Below are 17,590 nucleotides of genomic sequence, written 5' to 3'. Positions count from 1 at the left end.
TTTCATAGAATTTTCCAGACCCAGCAGAGACTTTGTCACAATGAGAGTTTAGGTGATTCCTGTACCCCTCCCCCACCCCCAACCCCACCCCAGCCAGAGATTACCTGCTCCATGAGCAGAACCAGGACCCTGGGGAACCCCAGTTCGGATCCCTGCATGCATCTCAGACGAACATGCACACACCCTGACACTAATTGCTGTTGTTAATTATATTACATATGAATTACATACAAGATACTGATCGCATGTTAATGTTGTGCATACGGCGAGGTTCCAGGACACATTTCACCCTGAGTTTGTGGTGACCGGTTATTGGAAACCAAGACACCTGTTTACTCACAAGCAGCCAGTCCTAGCTGCCCGGGCCCAGAACCAGTTACTGGGCAACAGACCCCTGTGGACTAGAGCCCCTTTCCGTGGGCACCAGCTGCCAGCGCGGCTCTGAGCCGGAACCACGCACACTCAGCTCTCTGAGCCTCAGAGCTGCACGCCGGGGGCAAGGCAGGTGTGACCCAGCTCTACCCAGGGGAGGCCTGGCTGAGGAATCAGGTGAGTCTGAGCCGAGAACCGCAGAGAGCCCCCGATGCTGCTGGCTCGCCTCCAGGTTGCTGTCTGCACGAGCATCCTGAACAGAGTTCCGCAGATACAGAGTTCAGTTCTCCGCAGAGAAAAGCCACATTTAAATCCCCAAGTCCTGTGGTGGTTGGCCAGAAGTTTTACCTTCATTTTCTGTTCCAAGGATTCCTTAACAGAAGAAACCCCTTGTTCTGTTCAGTGGGCACCGCTGCCCCGCCCGCCCACTCCTAATGGCAGCATGTCCTCAGCCTGTCTCTGTTCACAGCTCAGGCTCTGACTTGGGCACAGCAGAGACAGAGGACTAGAGACAGGCTGAGAGTGTGGGTCACACCATTAGGTTCGAGGGAGCCGAGCTCCTGAGGACGCCACAGCGAGGCCAGTGGATACCCCGCCGCTCTCCTCCCGAACCCGAGCATCGGCTGAGCACGGACCCCACGTCTCAACGGGAAACTCGGGTGGCTACAGAAACCTTCCTGTGGTTCAGTCACTCAGTCTGTCCACTCTTTGCCACCCCATGGACTGCAGCCCGCCAGGCTTCCCTGTCCATCACCAACTCCCGGAGTTACTCAAACTCATCTCCATTGAGTCGGTGATGCCGTCCAACCATCTCATCCTCTGTCGTCCCCTTTTCCTCCTGCCTCAATCTTTCCCAGCATCAAGGTCTTTTCAAATGAGTCAGTTCTTCCCATCAGGTGGCCAAAGTACTGGAGCTTCAGCCTCATCATCGGTCCTTCCAATGAACATTCAGGACTGATCTCCCTTAGGATGGACTGGATGAAACCTTAGCCGCCTCTTTTTCTCCAGTACCTGCGGCAGGATGGAAAGTCGCCTTGCGTGCATCCATGACGAGGTCTGAAATGCCTCCATCTCACGAACAGGACCTGTCTGTTCATCTCTGAACCCTGGGGGCAACTGAACGTGCTCAGGAAGCGTGGACGGCCAAGCACTTGAACAGGCCTCTGACCACAGACCCTCCAATGCAGACACGGGCTCGGGGACGGACTTCTCATGGTTGGGTCCACGGACCTCCCACTTGTGTGCTGGTTTCTGGAGGGCTCACGTTCAGGGGTCTCTGAGGCCCGCTCCCCCTCCCCGCGGCTGCTGTAGCCTCTGCTTCGCTCTGTTCTCAGGAGCAGGGCCACTGAGCAGAGGAGACAGGGAAGCCCTCCCTGCTCATCCTTCCAGGCTCGGAGCAGACAGCGCTCTCCCTGAGGGCCTGGACGGGGCGGGCGGAGGGAGGACCCAGAGACCAGGGGACCACAGACCAGCCAGTGCGCCCCGCCGGCGTGACCACCGAGCGCCCGCCTCCAATGGCAGCTGCAGCTCCAAGAAAGCAAGGGACTCGTGAACACACAGGCACACAAACACACACACACAGGTGGTCTGCATCAGCCCTTTATTTGTGGACCTTCGCCAAGGTCACTTAGGGTTCAGGCTCGTCACGGGGGTCGGGGAGAGGGGTGAGGAGCACCGGGGGGCATCCACCACCGCGTCACGGCGAGCAGAAGCGGCCGCAGAACAGGATGGCCCCGGTCTTGCTGTGCTGGATGAAGAAGAGGAAGGGGCGGTCGGCACAGAACTGGGGCACAATCATCAGGCATTTCCGCCTCATCCTGGCCTCTGTGGCGGCCGCAGCCTCCGTGCCCTCCTCGTTGACCTCCACGAAGGACTTGTGCACGACCTTGGACAGGTGCAGGCCTCGCAGGGACGACATCCCGGAGAAGTCAGCCCGGGCCGCCTCGAAGGCATCGGTCATGCCCAGGTCTCGGAGGACGCCCTCCATGTCGTAACTCTCCTCCAGCGTGAACCGGGGCAGGAACACCTCCACCTCCTCCTCGTCCATCAGGTCTGGCTTCGTCCACGCGACGAATTTCTCATACGCCAGGGCCTTCTCCACCTGGAGGAGAAGGTACAAGATCTCAAGGTCTGAAGCAGCGCCGCCCCGGGGACCGTCCGCTGTGACCCACACTCTGCACCCTGCGGGCCCGGGCTGGCCTGCCGCCTGCAGATGAGTTCCCGGAGCCCAGGGCCCTGCAGGGACCCGGATGAGACCCCGGGCCCCGGGGCCACGACTGCCCGGTTACCGTGTTCAGGTCAGTGCTTTCACCGGGCAGCAGGATGACCATGTTCAGCTCGTTGCCGACGTAGGGAAGCACCAGAATCTGGGTCCTTATTTCTCCAATGTAGGTCATTTTCAAGGTGGACTTCTTAAACATCATTTGCACAGGTTTCTGCACAGTCTACAAAGGAAATGGATAAACGGTAAGTTGAAACGAGACCTGTGGACACGCTGGCCGAATCATCAGAGCTGTCCACCGTGCCCACAAACTGTCCTCTCTTCCAGACCCACCCCAGCTCCGCGTGGTCAGCTCGTCCTCACGGCGTCAGCTCCCACCCCGGGTTCCCAGGGCTCAGGCCTCAGGCTGCTTTTCTCCTGCTGACCCAGGAGGTCTCCACACGGACATTCCGGCAGGACCTCTCCCCCGGCTGCTGCCTACCTGACGTCTGCGTCTGGACACAAAGGAGACGCCTCGACGGCTCGCACACTGGCTGCTCGCGCTCCCCTCCACACCTGCTCCAGCTATACTTTCTCATCTCTGCTCGTGGCGACACCACTCATCCCGCAGTCAGACCCTGGAGTGTCCTGGGCCCATATCCTCCCCAGCCCACATCTGACCCATCAACAAACCATGGTGGCTCTACTTTTAAAGACAACAGGCCTTCCCTTTTGGCCCAGGCATAAATAAACCGCCTACCAATGCGGGAAACACAGGCTCCATCCCTGATCTGGGAAGACCCCACAGCCAAGGGGCTACTAAGCCCACGCACCGTAACTACTGAGCCTGGGCTGAGAGCCTGGGAGCTGTAGCTCCTGAAGGTCATGGGCCTGAAGCCTGAGTTCGGGACCAAGAGAAGCACCAGCAGGAGAGGCCTGAGCACTGAGCCAAGAGGATGTCCGCCATGGCAGATGCAAGAAAGGCTGTGCGGCCAGAAGACCCGGCACAGCCGAAAATAAATGGATACAATTATTTAGAAAAATACAAAATCTGACTTGTGCGTCCTACGCCACCACTCTCAGCCCAGCCACAGTCATCAGGAAAACTTCCTACTGACCTCACTGGTCCTGCACGCAGGCCTGAGGGGCTCTGGGAGAGCAGAGCCACTGTGAGGGGCCACAGGCTCTGTGAGAGCTCAGAGGAGGGACACAGAAACCAGGAACCCGGGCTGGGGGCACCGCTAGGGAGGCTTCTGGACGCCCCTGCAGAGGAAGGAGTCTGTGCAGGTAGGTACTGACAGGATGGGGACAGATGGTAGGATCCAGGGCCATGGAGCTTCATAGCCACAGTCTGGAGTTTGAACTGGATCTCAAAGGTTCTAGGAGGCCCAGAGGCCTGCAAGCTGCCCCGAGGGATGTGTGATACAGTCGGAAAACCCGGCGGCAGGGACCACCCCTGATGATACAGCAGAGGAGGAGCTGGGGACAGGAGGCCAGGGTTTGTCCGGATCCACATCTGGGCGGCAAAGGCTTCAAGATGCACGCGTTCCTTGAGGTCAGCCTCCTCGCACGCGCTGTAAACCAAGGGGACCCCAGTGACTGTTTCCAAGAACCTCCTTCACTATTATGAAACATTCTTGTTCACCTTGCTGACTTTGAATGGCCTTTCCGTGGTGTGCCCTTTGATAAACTCTTTATCCCAGGTTCCTTTGAAGTAGATGGCATTCACGAGAACCAGATGTGTCATGGGGTCAACTGAACCTGCAGAGAGCAAGTCTCTAATTTTACCTGCAAAGAAGATGTAAAGAACCAGTTACCTAACAGGGTTTCCTGGTGGAGGTGCTGGGCACAATATTTCCTGGTCTGTCCCCGTGAGGAGTCAGTGCACAGACCAGAGGTTCACTGTCCCCCAACCATGTACCGGGAGTTGTCTGTTTACATGTTAAGTTGTGTCCGACTCTTTGTGACCCCATGCACTGTAGCCCACCAGGTTCCGTTCGTCCACAGGATTCCCTAGGCAAGAATACTGGACAAGTTACCATTTCCTTCTCCGGGGGATCTTGCTGACCCAAGGATCCGACCCACCTCTCCTGCATTGGCAGGTGGATTCTTTACCGTCTGAGCCACCAGGGAAACCCATACAAGGAGCCTGGTCCCCAAAGCAAAATCCGCCACAAAAACTTTAAAATCTCTGGTCAGAAAAATACCATGAGTTGCATAAAACACATAAAATGAACAAATAATAGGGGCAGAATAATTCACAGTGGGAGAAAAAGGAATGTTCGCTCTACAACGTGAGGGGATTGTGCTGAAGGGGAGAGGTCGAAGCCAGTGCGGAGAGCACGTAAACTAAGAAATGCAGGTGGACCAGGGCTTGACCGAGTGTCCTGCAGAGATGCTCAGCGACCTGCACATCATCAGCTCTGCTGGACAGGCAGGGAGGTGGAGCCCCGCATCCAGAGTTTTCCTTCCACCCTTTGTCAAAAGGCAGACTGTATAACATTAACTGCAACAGCACAAAATCAAAGTGTGATTGTTCTGGAAGAGGTGTACCAAATATTGATGAGGAGGGGGAAAAGCTAGAGAAATTGATTACTGATGATATTTCAGAAGTGGATTTTGAAAGTTTACAGTTATTTCGAGAAAAAGCCATTCCTGTTTACATTTCATGGTCTTGGGAAGGAACCGATGGATAATAAGCCTGATTCAAATACTGTGCAAACAGAAGTAGTGACATGTCCTCACCTCCTGTCTTTTCGTCCACCCAGGTGTTTATGTGCTTCCTGGACTCCTCCGTAGCGCAAACGAAGTCCAGCTCTTCCATCTCTGCTTGGTAGAATATGCGGCAGGCATCTCTGAAAGACTAGGAGAGACGGAGTGACAGAATCACATGGCTACAGAAAGAGACAACACCAACAGCCTAGTTCTTCACCGAGCCAAACCTCAACACTCATCAATTGACGGTACTTGTGTAATCTACACGCGAATGTGCGGAATTAACCTTCAATCCGGTTTCTCAGTTTTCAGCTACATAGAATAACTGAGTAAAATCACAGGCTTCCCAGGAGGCACAGTGGTAAACAATCCTCCTGCCAACGTTGGAGACGAGGGTTTGATCTCTGCGAGGGGAAGATCCCCTAGAGAAGGAAATGGCAACCCACTCCAGTGTTCTTGCCTGGACAATCCCATGGACAGAGGAGCCTGGTGGGCTACAGTCCAAGGGGGTGCAAAGAGTCAGACACAACTTAGCGACTAAACAGCAACAACACAACCATTCAGGAGAGGCAATGTGGCAACACTGCCGCCAGCACAAGTTCCGGCTTCTCTCCTGTGAGAACCTGGAAAGGTTGCTGCATCTCTCTGGCTTCCTTGCCCCCTGGAAGCAAGGACGCAGCAGTAGCTATGTCTCAGAGGTGCTCTGAGGACCAGGAGAACGTGGCTCTGTCCGATGTCATGTGGGTGAGTTCTCAGCACACCGTGGACCCTGTATCTCGTGGTCCAGGTGCGTCATTTCATAGAACCGTCACATCATGCAGGCTCTGCCAACCTACTGCTCCACTTCTTAATCGGGGCTTTTGAGAAGAATGTCAGTCTCTCAGTCTAAGAAAACAGTCTGGAAGCAAAGTGGTCACCTACACGTCGATACCTCATCATACCCTTGGTGATTTCAACAGCTTTGAAACACATCTGAAAACAAGTGCCTGCTTCTGAAATTACTATTTAGTAAGTAATGACCAGTCAAAAAACAAACTAAAGGAATATCTAATTATACATTGTGATTGTATTGGAGTCCTGGAACACTCAATCACTATGAAAAAACTGAGAAACATTTCTCATCTTTTGGTTTTATATTCCATATCAAAAGAACGTTTCAAATATCAATGCTTTTCTTCAAAGATCCACCAGAAAAGAAAGGAAGTTAAAGAAAATTAGCCAATTCTTTGTGTTTATTGGAAATTATCCTTTTCTGTATATCTAAGGATTATACAAAGATGCCAATAAACTAGCATGTAGCTAAGACTCATTAAAACAAGTAAACCAGGTTGTCAAAAAAATTCACACCGTACTATATAAACATTACAAATATTTGACTTCATGCTGACTACATTCACTTTACAACACCTGATTTAAATCAGCTAATTTAAAGTCTCAAACCAGTGTGAAAAATAATGAAAAAAATTATATAACAGAATAAAACTGCTATCCTAAACATGCAAAGAACACATTAAAAAAAAAAACGACATAAAGCCCAAGAGTAAGACTTACTCTATGTACAGGGGACAAGCCCTTATACCGGGGGTGCGGGGACAGGGCGTGGAAGACACTTTGGGAGGACTCTGGCTTTGTCTTCACAGTTATATAATAAGACTAAGAATTATATTATTATATAATAAGAACATATTTATATAATAAGGATTACTTGAGCTGTTTATGAAAAAATTTTACAAATAATGAAACAACTGTAATTAAGCAGAACCAGAGTAAAAGAGACAAAAACTTTAAAAAAGATTCTACATAGGAATAAGATAATGAAAATATTTGCACGTATACAAAAACTGAACAAGTCTCACAATGCACAAAAAACTTCCCACGTGTGAAAACAACATCAGAAATATTCTATTTGATCCCTTCTCTGTTTTGGCCAGCTCATCGGCATCTGTGGGATGATCCCTGTTTGTTCTCTGACAATCATCTCATCGAAGCTTCACGAACATGTGAACAATGCTGTTACAGGGCTCCTCTGACAGGCAATGACCGAAGGGTTCCAGGAAGCGCGTGAGGCCGTGACTGGGGTCCCACACCCCGCCCACCGTGTGGTCTCAGCCCCCAAGGCCTCTGCTGCACCACAAGGCCCAGCTGCCGCCTCCACACGACCTTGGCCTCTATCTGCCTCGGGAAAACGGGAGTATGACTTACCGAGAGGAAATCGAAAGTCTTCTCTCCAAAAAGCCCGTTGGCGGTTCTGAGCAAGTACTGTGTGCCGGCCCTGTTAACTTCGCTGAGAAGGTTCTGGAAACCCTGGTGGACATCTTCACCTCCACCACTGCTCTTGCTTAGAGAAAGTGTCTGAAACCAAAAACAGATAAAAACCCACAACTGCAGTACGCGCTGACTACAGGAAATGGACACAACACTGAAGCCATCCTAAGAACCGCACTGATCCTCACTGCAGCTGAAAACAAGACGCACCCAAATAAAGGCACAATGCCTCTGGGAAGCCCCCAGCCTGCCTCCCGCAGGGGGGCCGACAGCGACGGCGGGACACAAATGCCCCTTGGCTCGCCCAGTGCCCTGTCTCACGGTCTGCCTGCAGACGGGGCCGGCGGACAGGCCTCCTGTCTCTGCACAAACAGGCCACATCTTCAGGTCTGGACTGGCCTTTGGACGGGCTCCGACCAGTGGGACACAGGAGAAGCAGCTCTTCCGGGCCCGGATCTTCGTAAAGGCCGGCAACTCCACGTTCGCTGTCTTGCCCCAGCCTCCAGGGGCAGCACCAACCCGCCATCCTGCTGGGGCCTCCTGACAATGCCGGAGAGCTGACACACAGGGGAGAGGGCCTCGCGGGGACTGGGGAGCGAGGTGCTCCTGGACCACAGGAGCCCAGAGGGCACCGAGCGGCCAGACCGGCGTCTCAGGCACCGTCCCAGCCCTATCCGGTCGTGGGCAGTTTGTTCGGGAGCCACAGAGAGAAGGTCCAGACAGCCGGCCAGGCCCAGTTCTGCTGTAACATGAAGCTAAAGCCTCGCACGGGCTTTGTACCCAGCGGCCAGCGGAGGATGGAAGGATGGGGGACACCACTGCTGGAGAGGAGCTCGGGCGGGAACCCTGGAGAGATGCCCCTGCAGGTGGGAAGGCTGGCCATCCCCCCGGAATCGGAACCTGCACAGGAGATGTCCAGAGAGAAGGCGGCCCTTTCAGAGCCCGGGAGAGCGGGAGGGGAGATGGTGAAGAGCTCAAGAGGGGACTGCTCCCTTTTCAGGCAGAACTTAAAGGGAACACGTGCATCTCCCGGATGGCGCAGGGATCAAGGATCCACCTGCCAGTGCAGGAGACTCAAGACTCGCGGGTTCGATCCCTGGGTCGGGAAGATCCCTGGAGGACATGGCAACCCACTCTAGCATTCTTGCCTGGAGAATCCCGTGGACAGAGGAGCCTGGAGGGCTACAGCCCACCGGGTCGCAAAGAGTCGAACACGACGGAGCATGAGCACCTGCGTATTTGCATTCTAACACTTGCTGGGTGGAGACGGCAAATGTTTCTCACTCCTACCCTCTCCCACTGGCAGAGGACCCTGAAAGTGATGGCCTTAGGGCAAAGGTTAAACTCAAGGCCCAGGCTCACCCTCTCGACCCCAGGCCCTTGGAGGGGTAAGGGCCCCCCAGCTACCGTAGAGCTTGACCCCCAGGGGCCCAGAGGTTAGACTCCCGCCGCCACTGTGGCCTAGGAGCTGAAGTCCACACACTGTGCAGCCCGCCTGGGGCTGGCTCTGGGAGTCTCGGCAAGACGGGCCTCGGCCAGCAGGCCCTTGGGCAGCGGGCCCGAGCAGAGGCTCAGTGAACGCTTGCTCATTCAAGCCTGTCCTGCTGGAAGCCAAATGCTGTGCTGTCAGGAGCCCCAGGCCACCCACCAGAGAGACACGGCACGGGAGGCCCAGGGATGGGGCAGACAGGGGAGAAGGCCTGTCTGTCTAGCAAGGCCTTTGGGAGGCGGATCGCAGACACCAGCTCACAGGCCAAAGGAACAGCATCTGCCGCCGCCCAGAACCGGATTCCTGAACATACCTGGGACATCTGGGCTGCGGTGTTGCCCTTGGCCCCCACGAGGACCATGGCCAGGGCAGAGGAGATGCTTAGAGGCGAGATAAACACATTTTTCGAGTTGTCTTCACCCAGCTTTTTCAGAAGGGTCAAGGCAAAGGTGCCGTTTGCTTCTGACAGCGCATCCATGGTGGCGAGCCTGAAAGGATGGATTTATAATCAGTGTCATGTAAATTCAGGCCCCAGGTCCATGGTCTCACTCTGCTCTTAACTGTTGTTAGCACTGACGCTCTGCTTTGACAGGAAAACAGGTACACACACAAAACTCGGATTCCTCGGGGGGCTCAGACCCCTCTGTGGGCTTCTGACAAGTGAACGCGGCTGAGAGACGGCGCTGATACAGAGAGGGTGCTGGGCCACGGCCTGGGAGGGCCGGGAAGGAGCTGTTGGCTTTTGTTCCCATTTCTAGATTGTTCGGTGTGTTTGGGGCCTATAGGTATGATTTTATAACAAGAATCATTCAAAACGATCCATGCAAACACACAGTTACACAAGTTGAACATTTGTAAAGAGAAAGACCCCAGTTAGAATGACCTGAAGCCTTGAGATAAAAGACAAGTGAAATCACCTACAAAGAAGCATGAAAGCCTCAAAGACAAGCCCCGCTGACGCCCAGGTCTCCTCTTCTGGGACCTCCGCCTGTGCCTGAGCCCGAACCCAGGACCCCGTGTCCAGCCCCTGCTGCCCCAGGCCCAGGCCCTGCTCACCCCGCTCGGGATAAGGGCCTTGGGACGCGCCCACGTCCACCTCCAGGGCCCGGTCTCGGAGGGCATTTGGTCCAGAACAGGACACTGTGGGGATGGGCGAGGTGCGTGAGGCTTCAGGGCCCTTCTGTGCGTGGCGGGAAGGGACGACACCTGAGAGATCCCCAGCTCCTCAACAGAAAGCAGCTTCAGTCCTAGATACCGACCGGGGGGAGACAGAGCAGCTCAGCCCGAGGAAAAGGCCAGAAGCCGCAGCGAGTGCAGGCTGGCAGGCCAGCTCCCGGCCCTGCGTCAGCTCCCTGATTTCTGCTCCCCGCAGGAGGACGGGGACGCACCAGGTAATCTGTGCTCCTGACGGGGTGCAGGGCAGCTCACCCCACACACTCCACTTTAGCACATTGATTGCTCTGAATTCAAGATACTTGAGAAAGAGTTGGTGCAGACAGCATACTCTGCCCTTCTTCTGTTCCCCTGAAAGAGGAGAATAAATCTCCACGTGGAAATACTCTCCCTGCACCAGGAGGGAGAGACACATCTTGACGGCCATAGAGGGGAACGCAAGGCCAAAAAGGCTGTACAAGAACCAGCAAGCCTGCTACTTCAGGAACTTGCTTCCCGAAGCCAAACCCCCTTGTTCTGTCCAATCTTCACACACACAAAGCGCCTGCCTTGTCACTTCTTGAGCCTTGTATCTTCGAGATTCCCACAAAATTCAGTGGGGTTGGTTTTCTGCTATTGATTTGTCTTAGGTCAATTTAATTACTAGACCAGCCAGGAAGAACGTAGAGGAGAGGAAACACTCCCCCCACACACATTCTCTTCCATCTTTAATATCCAATTCGCTGGTTAGTACCTAAGTCATGTTCGACTCTTTTGTGACTCCATGGACTACAGCCTAGCTGGCCCCTCTGCCCATGGATTTTCTAGGCGAGAATACTGGAGTGGGTTGGCATGTCCTTCTCCAGGGGATCTTTCCAACCCAGGGATTGAACCCGAGGCTCCTGCATTGCAGAAGGATTCTTTCCACTGAGCCACCAGGGCAGGCCTTAATATCCAATACCTTAACACTAACACAGAAAACAGCAGAAGTTCATTTATCTTTAAAGGCCACAGCCAGTCCTGAAATAGTTTTTCTCCACTGATAACAGATGCTGATGGTCATTAACGGCGAGCACATACCCACTTCCTGTAAAATCGCTAAACTGAAAAGGAAAGAATGTAGCAGTGAGGCCCAGAGGTTTATTCCCGATACTCTGAGGGCAGAAAATACATCATCATGAGGTAAGCGAACAGCCCACACTGATACAGGTCCCGAAATCAAACAGGAAGCGCCGCTCCTGCACTCCCCAGGGCACTGAGGACAGAACAGCAGAGGCAGCACCCGGCTCCCCAGGCAGGAGCTCGGGAGGGTCCTGGTGCCCAGGGCTGGTGTGAATTGCTCTGACAGTTCAGGCCCTGCAGATTCAACTCAGGAACAAGGCAAAGGAAAGTGATCAGAAACTACACAAATGAGCATAATTAGCAAACTGTCAGGGCTGAGCTGCAGAGCCGCAGAATCAAGGTGATGGTCCTAAAGCTGGGAAAAGAGTGGAGACAAATGGGCTCCAGAAAGAGCTGATTTAAAAAGCAGCTTAGTTCTGCTGGGCTCCAAGCATCAGAGTGAGAGCTGAGCACCAGGTCATGACTCTGCAGTCCCCCCTCCGTCACTATGGCAGCGCCCTCACCCCAAAAAGGAGAGAGAGATGGGTGGAGAGTAAACTAAACACATCCTTTTTAAAACAGTCTTTAAAAGTTCGAAAACCATTCATTTCCAATGACGAAGTAAGATAGGATTTTCTTCTTACACTATGGAAATGATGCTATAAAGTGGTACCCCTGTATTTCCAGTGTAATTAAGAATTGCTGTTGCTGTTTAAGCACTAAGCCGTGTCCGACTCTTTTATGACACTGTGCACTACAGCCCGCCAGGCTCCTCTGTCCATGGGATTCTTCAAGCAGGAATACTGGAGCTGATTGCTACGCCCTCTCCAGGGGATCTTCTGGACCCAGAGATCGAACCTGAGTTTCCTGCATTGGCAGGTGGATTCTCTACCACTGAGCCATCTGGGAAGCCTCAAATACATTTCAAAGTGCACAAAACAGTCCAATTGCTATGAAATGTATTTGTGCACCTGTACTTAGTCAAGCACAAAGGTATTCACGAAAGTGAAAGTCACTCAGTTGTGTCCAACACTTTTGACCCCATAGACTATACAGTCCATGGAACTGTCCAAGCCAGAATACTGGAGTGGGTAGCCTTTCCCTTCTCTAGTGGATCTTCCCAACCCAGGGATCGAACCCAGATCTCCTGCATTGCAGGCAGATTCTTTACCAACTGAGCTATCAGGAAAGAGCATTACCACCTTTAGGAAACGTATAAGAAGATATAACAAAGACAAAATAGACTCATGGACTTCCCTAGTTGTTCAGTTGGTAAACAATCTGCCTGCAAGGTGGGAAACCTGGGTTCTATCCCTGAGTCAGGAAGATCCCTTGGAGAAGGACAAGACAATGCACTCAACTATTCTTGCCTGGAGAATTCTCTGTCCATGACAAGGTAAAGTCCATGGGCTCGCAAGGAGTCAGACTCCATCAGGGACTAACCCCTGCCTTCTTTAACCGGGCAACTCAAGAAACTTCCCCTTCCCCTCTGGGAACAAGGCCCTTGTCACCCCTGTGGACTGACTGTTCTTTTCTGCACCTCTTACTGGCGCGCCCAGAAGCTGTCATCTGCAGGGCCCTTGGGAAGCATGGCTGCCCGCTGCGGGCAGACACCTCTGCTCTCATCTGCCTCCCTCTCCTGCATTTTCCATCTCCGAGATGTTTGCTCCATTTTCTGGAAGACACAGTTGACTTTCTCTTCCAATTTTTCTACTGCTTTTCTCCACCCTCAGCCATTCTATCCCTGATTGCTAAAGACTCCGTGCCCTCTGCTGTGCTGTCCTGCCCTCCGCTCCCGTTCCCTGGAGAATGTCAGTCACAGTCTGCTGGGGGGTCTTCTGCTCCTTGAATCGTCTCTCTTCTCCTGGGGTTTTTGTTGCTGTGGTTGGTGGTTATAATATTTGGATCTCTCTCATACACAGGCTTTCCACAAATGCCTGACAATTCTGGGATGTTCGTTATATTAAGGAGAAAACACAAAACAAGGTTGGAAATTGTTTACATGGCAGGATGTGAGTGATCTAGGGGTTTGCAGTTTTGGTTTTTTTGCTAAGGAACCAGCAAATGGAGGAGCCCCCTGGTCTGGCGGCAGGAAGGGTAGGGGCTGGGTGGTCCCACGGGATCTGTAACCCCCTCCTTTCAGTATGAAGCACGGCAAAGGCTAACAGAGTTTTGCCAAGAGAACACACTGGTCATAGAAAATATTGTCTTCCAGCAACACAAGAGAAGACTCTACACATGGACATCACCAGATGGTCAACACCAAAATCAGACTGATTATATTCTTTGCATCCAAAGATGGAGAAGCTCTATACAGTCAACAAAAACAAGACTGGGAGCTGACTGTGGCCCAGATCATGAACTCCTTATCGCCAAATTCAGATTGAAATTGAAGAACGCAGGGAGACCACTAGACTGTTCAGTTACGACTCACGTAAAATCCGTTACGATTATACAGTGGAAGTGAGAAATGGATTCAAGGGACTCGATCTGATAGACAGAGTGCCTGATGAAATCTGGACGGAGGTTCGTGGGTGACATTGTACAAGAGACAGAGGTCAAGACCATCCGCAAGAAAAAGAAATGCAAAAAGGCAAAATGGCTTTCTGAGAAGGCGTTAGAAATAGCTGTGAATAGAAGAGAAACAAAAGGCAAAGGAGAAAAGGAAAGATATACTCATTTAAATGCAGAGTTCCAAAGAATAGTAAGGAGAGATAAGAAAGCCTTCCTCAGTGATCAGTGCAAAGAAATAGAGGAAAACAACAGAATGGGAAAGATTAGAGATCTCTTCAAGACAATTAGAGATACCAAGGGGCTTCCCTGGTATCCCGACACAGTAAAGTCTCCCTAAAATTTGGGAGGCCCGGGTTCGATCCCTGTGTCGGGAAGATCTGCTGGAGAAGGAAATGGCAACCCAATCCAGTATTCATGTCTGGAAAATCCCATGGACTGAGGAGCCTGGTAGGCTACAGTCCATGGGGTCGCAAAGAATTGGACATGACTGAGCAACTTCACTTTCACTTTTCACTTCTTTCATGGGAACATTTCATGCGAAGATGGGAACAATAAAGGACAGAAATTGTATGGACCTAACAGAAGCAGAAGATATTAAGAAGAGGTGGCAAGAATACACAGAAGAACTTACAAAACAGATCTTCATGACCCAGATAATCACGATGGTATGATCACTCACCTAGAGCCAGACTTCCTGGAATGTGAAGTCAAGTGGGCCTTAGGAAGCATCACCGCCAACAAAGCTAGTGGGGGTGATGCAATTCCAGTTGAGCTATTTGAAATCCTAAAAGATGATGCTGTGAAAGTGCTGCACTCAATATGTCAGCAAATTTGGAAAACTCAGCAGTAACCACACGACTGGAGAAGGTCAGCGTTCATTTCAATCCCAAAGATAGGCAATGCCAAAGAATGCTCAAACTACTGCACAATTGCACTCATCTCACATGCTAGCAAAGTAAGTCACAAAATTCTCCAAGCCAGGCTTCAACAGTATGTGAACAGTGGACCCCAGATGTTCAAGCTGGATTTAGAAAAGGCAGAGGAACCAGAGATCAAGTTGCCAGCATCTGTTGGATCATCAAAAAACCAAGAGGGTTCCAGGAAAACATCTATTTCTGTTTTATTGACTATGCCAAAGCCTTTGACTGTGTGGATCACAATAAACTGTGGATAATTCTGAAAGAGATGGGAATCCAAGACCACCTGACCTGCCTCTTGACAAATCCGTATGTAGGTCAGGAAGCAACAGTTAGAACTGGACATGGAACAACAGACTGGTTCCAAATAGGGAAAGGAGTATGTCAAGACTGTATATTGTCACCCTGCTTGTTTAACTTACACGCAGAGTATATCATGAGAAATGCTGGGCTGGATGAACCACAAGCTGGAATCAAGATTGCCGGGAGAAATATCAATAACCTCAGATGTGCAGATGACACCACCCTTATGGCAGAAAGTGAAGAACTATAGAGCTTCTTGCTGAAAGTGAAGAGGAGAATGAAAAAGTTGGCTTATACCCTAACATTCAGAAAACTAAGATCATGGCATCCAGTCCCATCACTTCATGGCAAATAGATGGGGAAACAGTGGAAACAGTGGCTGACTTTATTTTTCTGGGCTCCAAAATCACTGCAGATGGTGACGGCAGCCATGAAATTAAAACATGGTAACTCTTTGGAAGAAAAGTTATGACCAACCTAGACAGATATTAAAAAGCAGAGACATTACTTTCCGCACAAAGATCTGTCTAGTCAAAGCTATGGTTTTCCCAGTAGTCATGTATGGATGTGAAAGTTGGACTATAAAGAAATCTGAGAGCTGCAGAATTGATGCTTTTGAACTGTGGTGTTGGAGAAGACTCTTGAGAGTCCCTTGGACCGCAAGGAGATCCAACCAGTCCATCCTAAAGGAAATCAGTCCTAAATATTCATTGGAAGGACTGATGCTGAAGCTGAAACTCCAATATTTTGGCCACCTGATGCCAAGAACTGACTCATTTGAAAAGACCCTGATGCTGGGAAAGATTGAAGATGGGAGGAGAAGGGGATGACAGAGCATAAGATGGTTGGATGGCATCACCAATTCAAAGGACATGAGAATGGATAAACTCCGGGAGTGGGTGATGGACAGGGAGGCCTGGCGGGCGGCAGTCCATGGGGTCGCAAAGAGTCGGTCAGGACTGAGGGACTGAAAAACAACATGACAGACAGGAGCTAAACACATGGTCACAAATCTACAAATTATTTTTGTGAGCAGAGTAAGACAATACTTTCACGTTTAAAAGCCACTTCTTTGCCTATTAACTGGTTCCTCCGTTAACTGTGAAATAAAAGTCCAAACACTGAGTACCATTTACTAAGATCCTTCTTATTTGTCCTGAGCCATGAATTTGAAAATAACCTGTCACATAATCATAAGCTGACTTTCACGATCACTTTGTAATAACATAAAAATCCTTACCACTCAATCATAAAAAGATTAAAGAAGTCTTAATCCTAAAAAAGAATTAAAAAGGGGGACCAAAGTTAAGCAGTTTATCATAAAGACATTGCAGATATCAAAGAAAAGTATAAACAATCTAGTGGGACTGTTACATTAAGGGACAGCTCTTCCCCATTCAGTGCACAGGCCAGTAAGAAGCATACACATATCACCGACCCCCGAGCGGGCGCTGGGGTCCAGGATCCACACTCACAGCGTCGTGAAGTCCGCCGCGGCCACCGGGGCCTAAAGGAAACCCAGCCCTGCGCGCGACCCCGCCCGGCGCGCCCGCCTTCTGCCTCTCGCCTCCCGGAGGCCTGTGCCACGGCCCCACCGTCCCCAAACGTACCAATTGCGGGGCAGGGAAGGCGGCTGCTGCCAACTCGCCCCAGTCGTGTCCGACTCTGCGCGACCCTATAAACTGCGCCACGGCCCAAATTCCTCGGCTGGAGGGGCGGGGCGGGACGGAGGGCGGGGCCGAGCGGAAGGGGCGGGGCGATCCTGGCCCTGACAGGGGGCGGGGCAGCAGTTAGGACTGGACAGGAAAAGCAGCATTCCTACCCTGGAAGCCCCACTAGGTAGCAGAGCTGGAAAACCCCAAGCTCTAAGTGTTGGAAGCTTATTGTACATAGAACTCTATCAGGTCACAAGGAGGCAAGAGATAAAACGGAATCCTGAATATTCATTGGAAGGACTGATGGTGAAGCTGAAGCTATAATACTTCAGTCACCTGAAGTGAAGAGCTGACTCATTGGAAAAGACTGATGCTGGGAAAGATTGAAGGTGGGAGAAGGGGACGACAGAGGATGCGATGGTTGGATGGCAAAACCGACTCAATGGACATGAGTTTGGGTGGACTCTGGGAGTGGGTGATGGACAGGGAGGCCTGGCGGGCTGCAGTCCATGAGGTCGCAAAGAGTCAGTCACGACTGCACGACTGAACAACAACATGAGAGACAGGAGCTAAACACATGGTCACAAATCTACACAATGTTTCTCTGAGCAGAGTGAGACAATACCTTCATGTTTAAAAACCACTTTCTCGCTTATTACCTGGTTCCGCCATTAACTGTGAAATAAACGTCCAAACACTGAGTACATTTACTAAGATCCTTCTGATTTGTCCTGAGCCCTGAATTTGAAGATAACCTGTCACATAATCATAAGCTGACTTTCATGATCACTTTGTAATAACATAAAAATCCTTACCAGTCAATCAAAAAAGATTAAAGAAGTCTTAATCCTGAAAAAGAATAAAAAAGGGGGACCAAAGTTAAGCTGCTGCTGCTGCTAAGTCGCTT

General features: G+C 51.3%; 1 protein-coding gene across 1 annotated transcript; it reads right to left on the bottom strand.

Moving 5' to 3' along the window:
- Positions 1–1,955: 1,955 nt before the first annotated feature.
- On the bottom strand, positions 1,956–16,733 carry LOC145518585 (serpin B6-like). The gene is made up of 7 exons (XM_081523355.1): positions 16,639–16,733; positions 9,355–9,529; positions 7,490–7,639; positions 5,318–5,435; positions 4,218–4,360; positions 2,661–2,816; positions 1,956–2,473 (listed from the first exon to the last, which is right to left on the bottom strand). Exons 2-7 carry the CDS (start codon positions 9,517–9,519, stop codon positions 2,069–2,071), a joined length of 1,137 nt encoding a protein of 378 aa, XP_081379481.1. The 5' UTR covers positions 9,520–9,529; positions 16,639–16,733; the 3' UTR covers positions 1,956–2,068.
- Positions 16,734–17,590: the final 857 nt, after the last annotated feature.

Source organism: Giraffa tippelskirchi, chromosome 8 (genome assembly GCF_054371585.1).
Source record: "Giraffa tippelskirchi isolate mGirTip1 chromosome 8, T2T-mGirTip1v1.2.pri, whole genome shotgun sequence".
In the NCBI taxonomy this organism is placed as follows: domain Eukaryota; kingdom Metazoa; phylum Chordata; class Mammalia; order Artiodactyla; family Giraffidae; genus Giraffa; species Giraffa tippelskirchi.
The sequence above is the reverse complement of the archived record's forward strand: the minus strand, read 5'-3'. Positions and strand labels throughout refer to the sequence as shown.